We start from the raw sequence: 7,500 nt of genomic DNA on the forward strand, positions 1-7,500 counted from the left end.
TTATACCTTTTCCCATTTCTAAGAACGTTTCTCCTCTTGTTGAATTATACGATGTCATTCGCTGCACAAATGCCGTTGTTGAATATTGATTAGGAATTATATGGAACTGTATTTATTTCTTCTTTTATTGTATTAGATTTAATCTTCTGGGCTCTATTTTGTTCGCATCATAGTTACATGTTTTGTATGTATTTTGCGATGCCTTTTGTTTACTGTAACCAGATTTTGTTAGCTGTTTGTTCACTATTGCTTTGAAAGCAACATTATACAACCATTTATAAAAGAAACGGAATTTCTAAGTCAACGGAAATCTAAACTTAATTGACCATTCATGGTTTTGTTATTTTTGTAGTATCTTCAACAAAGAATACCAATTAACTATTCATTGAAACCTATTAAATTAAAGTATAAACCCGTCCTTGTTATGAATTTTTATGAGGGATAATCAGTGCGTTAAATGGACTTTTTCTCAAGCGTGCTATAGTGAATTTGGCATCATATTATTGGTAATTTGATCATTCAAAATAGTTTTGTTTTAAGAAATAGTTCATTATCTAAAACGCATTTTATTACATATATTGTAAATATTTTCAAGTAATCATATAGAATAAAATGAAATACATAACTATTGTGATGGGAGTTAGTAATCGTAATAACAATATGCTGGTCTTTTTATTTTTTTTTTCCTTTTTTTCATATTTTGATTGGAATGAATATTTACAGTAAAACAAAGAAACACTGTAAACCGTAATCACCAATGAACCAAAACTTATTCACATAGAGTTCTTCCTTTGGGCGTTTTGTGTAACCTAGTACCGATTTTTCATGTATTTTCTAACCTTTCTTTTGTATCCTCCCCAGTAAACAGCTTAAACGCACAGACCCTTGCTGGGATCTATTTTCTTTCATGCGAATGATAGGCGAACGGGTTACCACTGTACTAGCCAGGAGGCTAATTAGTGTAATCATTGTTTGTAGCAATTAAGACTTGTAATAATTGAAGCTAGGTCATGACGGTAACGAATGTCTTGAGCTATTGCCTTCTGGTTGTTTAAAATATCGGAAAACAAGCGTTTGGATTTATTCACGACCATAACGTTACGATACTTTTGAGATTTCTCACGATTCACCACATTGAAGTGTGGATTACGATGTAAGAAAATTTTTTTGGAAAAATACGTGAAGTTAAACCTGTTTGATATCAGTTTATTTGCACTAAGTGATGAATTGGTAAAAGGTGTATATTCTCTTTAAATGCGTATTCAAATTAATATTTTTGTAAGCCATCCTTATTCTTTATTTATTTTCACTTTTTTTAACTCTGCTATCACTTCAAGTCAAAACATTATTATTTTTAAAATCATTCAAGTCGTAGACCTAAAAGAACCTTAAGTTATAACATTTCAAATAAGTGATTTTCAGAACTTGTAAAATAACAAAATGCAACAATGTGAAGGGTAAGAAGAATGTAATTAGGGACAAGAACGCAAGTGTAGAGGTGGAATTTTTGTATTCGAAGGAGGAAGAGAGAAACAACGAGGATTTTAATAGTAATGCTAATGAGCGAGACTGAAGAAGTGTGTAAGTCAGTGTATATGAGAGAGATACCTCGGTGTGAGAAAATTAATGAATATGATAAAGGGGATGCATTTTTTTTTTTAGTAGGTATTAAAGGTATTGCCAGGCTACGTACAGTGATAGTATGATTGATTAATTGATCATTTGATTTTGAGTTTTCTGTTACACTGACGTCGAAGGTCATCAACGCCGTTATCGTTTGTTATAAATAAAGAATAAATGTTAAATACAATTTGAAACCATAAAAGCGAAGAAGTCCTTTTATAAGGTAAATAGCTTACAGATGACCTGCTTCTGATAAAAATCTAAAATTCTGCTAGCACAGTACAACTCATCCTGCCCAAGAAACTTGGCAAAGAGAGTTTGCGCTCGAGAACTAGGAGAGTATGACCCATATTATAAGTTAATTATATATATAGGATTATAAGTGCAGGTAATGTCACTATGATCGGATCAAAGGTGTAAGGTTTGTGTTTTTACATTCCACCATAATTGTATTCTATAACAGAATTTTTCTTTTCATATTACTCTTTAAAATGATCCAAACGAACTTAAAAATTAATTTATCCTGGAGAAAGATAGTCATCGTCATAATATAATTTCACGGACACGTATTTCAAAATTATGAAAACTACACATTCTAAGAAAAATTTAATCTTGCTGAGTTGATGATTAAGAAATTTTCAGTTTCTCATACAATGACATTTGAAAATATTATGCCCACTATATAATTTGAAATAAAAAATGAGACAGAATTCTATTTACGTATATTTGGACAACGACAAATTATGACGTATAAAATGGGATAAAATATTTTCCATATATTTCTCACAAAATATATTCTGAAGGGGTCACGGTCCAGGTATTTGCGCTATGAAAAAGAAATCAATATGTCTCATATTTATTGAATCTCCTGCGCAATATATCAACACTTAAAAAAATTGAGAATGAATCTAAATTTTGTTCATAAAATGGTATAAGAATGATATTGGAAAATCAAGCTATGTCGATCCAATTTTTACAGGGAAAAGGCTTCATATCTATCAAAAAATTATATATTCTACTCTCTTTTCACAAATCTTTTTTCATGCACTACATCAGTCGATGCTTATATTCTTCCATTATCCCTATTGACCAAAACATTGTTGGTGATATATTAAAAAATGTACATGATATCTCGGACATATCAATCTTTATGAACAGGTAACGAGAGTGTGGAATGAATTGATACAAATACTGCTCTCGTACAACTAACATTGTTCAATTAGCCACAACACAGACATTTACAGGCCTCATAGATGGGTCATATAAAGGTGAAATTTGCATGTGTATATTTAGTGGTATTTGTCAATAAGGTTTATATTGGCTAACAAATAGATGATATAGATGATATAGCAGCTTCTTATTAATTGACTTGTAGAAGAAGCGTAGGTAGTGTATTCGTCTTTATTTGTATGAGTGTTGCTTGCTGCACGTGCTTTACATATCTCCTCCGTGAAACATACATGCATGTGAAAGAGGATGACCTGCCCTGGTGGGTTGTATTCCAGGAGGTACGCAGATTTTAGCCCGTCGTTATTGATAAAATCCTATTTCCCGAGAACATTGAGGAGGAAAGCTTACAGAGTACGAAATATTGGGGACTTAAGCGGTGACTTACAAGCGTCGGTAATAAGGAAGTGTGTGCAGTGTGTGCTGCTTTGATAGGGGGCTTGTTTGTCTGAAAAAATTGATGTGCTGCTTTGATGGGGGGCTTGTGAGTTTCACGAGACGGGTGTGCCGCTTTGATGGGGCTTGTGAGTTTGACGTGAGGGGTGTGCCGCTTTGATGGGGGCTTGTGAGTTTGACGTGAGGGGTGTGCCGCTTTGATGGGGGCTTGTGAGTTTGACGTGAGGGGTATGCCGCTTTGATGGGGGCTTGTGAGTTTGACGAGAGGGGTGTGCCGCTTTGATGGGCTTGTGAGTTTGACGTGAGGGGTGTGCCGCTTTGATGGGGCTTGTGAGTTTGACGTGAGGGGTGTGCCGCTTTGATGGGGCTTGTGAGTTTGAAAAGAGGGGTGTTCCGCTTTGATGGAGCTTGTGAGTTTAACGTGAGGGGTGTGCCGCTTTGATGGGGGCTTGTGAGTTTGACGAGAAGGGTGTGCCGCTTTGATGGGGCTTGTGAGTTTGACGTGAGGGGTGTGCCGCTTTGATGGGGAATTGTGAGTTTGACTAGAGGGATATGCTGCTTTGATGGGGGGCTTGTGAGTTTGACGAGAGGGATGTGCTGCTTTGATGGGGGGCTTGATAGTTTGACGAGAGGGATATGCTGCTTTGCGTGTGGTCTTGTGAGTTTGACAAGATAGATGTGTTGCTTTGATGGGAGGCTTGTGAGTGTGACGAGAGGGATGTACTGCTTTGATGGGGGGCTTGTGAGTTTGAAGAGAGGGATATGCTGCTTTGATGGTGGTCGTGTGAGTTTGACAAGATAGATGCGTTGCTTTGATGGGAGGCTAGTGAGTTTGACGAGAGGGATGTGCTGCTTTGATGGGGGGCTTGTGAGTTTGACGATAGGAATATAATGCTTTAATGGGGGCCTTGTGAGCTTGACAAGAGGGATGTGTTGCTTTGATGGGGGCTTGTGAGTATGAAGAAGAGATGTGCTGCTTAGATGGGGGCTTGTGAGTTTGACGAGAGGGAGGTACTGCTTTGATGGGTGGCTTGTGAGTTTGACGATAGGAATATGCTGCTTTGATGGTGGCCTTGTGAGCTTGACGAGAGGGATGTGTTGCTTTGATGGGGGGCTTGTGAGTATGAAGAAGGGATGTGCTGCTTTGATGGGGGGCTTATGAGTTTGACGAGAGTGATGTGCTACTTTGACGGGGGCTTGTAAGTTTGACGAGAGGAATGTACTGCTTTGATGGGGGCTTGTGAGTTTGACGAGGGGAATATGCTGCTTTGATGGGGGCCTTGTGAGTTTGACGAGAGGGTTGTGCTGCTTTGATGGGGGGCTGTTGAGTTTGACAAGAGGGATGTGCTGCTTTGATGGGGGGCTTGTGAGTTTGACGAGAGGGATGTGTTGCTTTCATGGGGGGCTTGTGTGTTTAACGAGAGGGGTGTGCTGCTTTGATGGGAGGGCTTGTGAGTTTGACGAAAGGAATATGCTGCTTTGATGGGGGCCTTGTGAGCTTGATAAGAGGGATGTGTTGCTTTGATGGGGGCTTGTGAGTATGAAGAAGGGATGTGCTGCTTTGATGGGGGCTTGTGAGTTTGACGAGAGGGATGTACTGCTATGATGGGTGGCTTGTGAGTTTGACGAGAGGAATATGCTGCTTTGATGGTGGTCTTGTGAGTTTGACAAGATAGATGTGTTGCTTTGATGGGAGGCTAGTGAGTTTGACGAGAGGGATGTGCTGCTTTGATGGGTGGCTTGTGAGTTTGAAGAGAGGAATATGCTGCTTTGATGGTGGCCTTGTGAGCTTGACGAGAGGGATGTGTTGCTTTGATGGGGGGCTTGTGAGTATGAAGAAGTGATGTGCTGCTTTGATGGGGGGCTTGTGAGTTTGACGAGAGTGATGTGCTACTTTGATGGGGGCTTGTAAGTTTGACGAGAGGAATGTAATGCTTTGATGGGGGCTTGTGAGTTTGACGAGGGGAATATGCTGTTTTGATGGGGGCCTTGTGAGTTTGACGAGAGGGATGTGCTGCTTTGATGGGGGGCTTATGAGTTTGACAAGAGGGATGTGCTGCTTTCATGGGGGGCTTGTGAGTTTGACAAGAGGGATGTGTTGCTTTCATGGGGGGATTGTGAGTTTGACGAGAGGGATGTGCTGCTTTGATGGGGGGGCTTGTGAGTTTGACGATAGGGATGTGGTGCTTTGATGGGGGGCTTGTGAGTTTGACGAGAGGAATATGCTGCTTTGATGGGGGCCTTGTGAGCTTGACAAGAGGAATGTGTTGCTTTGATGGGGGCTTGTGAGTATGAAGAGGGGATGTGCTGCTTTGATGGGGGCTTGTGAGTTTGACGAGAGGGATGTACTGCTTTGATGGGTGGCTTGTGAGTTTGACGATAGGAATATGCTGCTTTGATGGTGGCCTTGTGAGCTTGACGAGAGGGATGTGTTGCTTTGATGGGGGGCTTGTGAGTATGAAGAAGGGATGTGCTGCTTTGATGGGGGGCTTGTGAGTTTCATGAGAGTGATGTGCTACTTTGATGGGGGCTTGTAAGTTTGACGAAAGGAATGTATTGCTTTGATGGGGGCTTGTGACTTTGACGAGGGGAATATGCTGCTTTGATGGGGGCCTTGTGAGTTTGACGAGAGGGATGTGCTGCTTTGATGGGGGGCTTATGAGTTTGACGAGAGGGATGTGCTGCTTTCATGGGGGGCTTGTGAGTTTGACGAGAGGGATGTGCTGCTTTGATGGAGGGGCTTGTGAGTTTGACGATAGGGATGTGCTGCTTTGATGGGGGGCTTGTGAGTTTGACGAGAGGGGTGTGCTGCTTTGATGGGAGAGCTTGTGAGTTTGACGAGAGGGATGTGCTGATTTGATGAGGGGCTTGTGAGTTTGATGAGAGGGATGTGCTCCTTAGATGTTGGTCTTTAGAGTTTGACGAGAGGGATTTGTTGCTTTGATGGGGGGCTCGTGAGTTTGACGAGAGGGATGTACTGCTTTGATGTGGGGCATGTTAGTTTGACGAGAGGGATGTGCTGTTTTGATGGGGGGCTTGTGAGTAAGAAGAAGGGATGTGCTGGTTTGATGGGGGCTTGTGAGTTTGACGAGAGTGATGTGCTGTTTTGATGGGGGCTTGTAAGTTTGACGAGGGGAATATGCTGCTTGGATGGGGGCCTTGTGAGTTTGACGAGGGGAATATGCTGCTTGGATGGGGGCCTTGTGAGTTTGACGAGATGGATGTGCTGCTTTGATGGGGGGCTTATGAGTTTGACAAGAGGGATGTGCTGCTTTGATGGGGGTTTGTGAGTTTGACGAGAGGGATGTGTTGCTTTGATGGTGGCTTGTGAGTTTGACGAAGGGATGTGCTGATTGGTTGGTGTCTTGTGAGTTTGACGAAGGGATGTGCTGATTGGTTGGTGTCTTGTGAGTTTGACGAAGGGATGTGCTGATTGGTTGGTGTCTTGTGAGTTTGACGAAGGGATGTGCTGCTTTGATGGTGGCTTGTGAGTTTGACGAAGGGATGTGCTGCTTTGATGGTGACTTGTGAGTTTGACGAAGGGATGTGCTGCTTTGATGGTGGCTTGTGAGTTTGACGAAGGGATGTGCTGATTGGTTAGTGTCTTGTGAGTTTGACGAAGGGATGTGCTGCTTTGATGGTGGCTTGTGAGTTTGACGAAGGGATGTGCTGCTTTGATGGTGGCTTGTGAGTTTGACGAAGTGATATGCTGCTTTGATGGTGGCTTGTGAGTTTGACGAAGAGATGTGCTGCTTCGATGGTGGCTTGTGAGTTTGACGAAGTGATGTGCTGCTTTGATGGTGGCTTATGAGTTTGACGAAGGGATGTGCTGCTTTGATGGTGGCTTGTGAGTTTGACGAAGGGATGTGCTGCTTTGATGGTGGCTTGTGAGTTTGACGAAGGGATGTGCTGCTTTGATGGTGGCTTGTGAGTTTGACGAGAGGAATATATTGCTTTGATGGGGGTTTGTGAGTTTGACGAAATGAATGTGCTGCTCTGATGGGGGCTTGTGAGTTTGAAGAGAGGGATATGCTGCTTTGATGGGGGCTTGTGTTTCAAGAGGGATGTTCTGCTCTCTCTCTCTCTCTCTCTCTCTCTCTCTCTCTCTCTCTCTCTCTCTCTCTCTCTCTCTCTCTCTCTCTCTCTCTCTCTCATAGCATTAATTGGACAATATCTTTGAAAAAAGAGTTTGAGTAAATTAGGGCTCTTCTTATAAAAAATCGATTATTTAAGTTATATATTGCATTGAAACCA

The 7,500-nt window shown here is 41.8% G+C and overlaps 1 protein-coding gene across 1 annotated transcript in view; it reads right to left on the bottom strand.

Moving 5' to 3' along the window:
- The window catches only part of LOC137614750 (mucin-2-like), a 22,455-nt gene that overhangs the window by 11,068 nt on the left and 3,887 nt on the right, over window positions 1-7,500 (bottom strand). Inside the window, exons 3-6 of the mRNA XM_068344422.1 lie at window positions 6,225-7,278; window positions 4,958-5,927; window positions 4,666-4,843; window positions 3,239-4,567 (exon numbers count right to left, since the gene is read on the bottom strand). Of these exons, the coding sequence (XP_068200523.1) occupies window positions 3,239-4,567; window positions 4,666-4,843; window positions 4,958-5,927; window positions 6,225-7,278 (3,531 nt within the window). The remainder of the gene's footprint in view (window positions 1-3,238; window positions 4,568-4,665; window positions 4,844-4,957; window positions 5,928-6,224; window positions 7,279-7,500) is intronic.

Source organism: Palaemon carinicauda, chromosome 2 (genome assembly GCF_036898095.1).
Source record: "Palaemon carinicauda isolate YSFRI2023 chromosome 2, ASM3689809v2, whole genome shotgun sequence".
Lineage (NCBI taxonomy): Eukaryota > Metazoa > Arthropoda > Malacostraca > Decapoda > Palaemonidae > Palaemon > Palaemon carinicauda.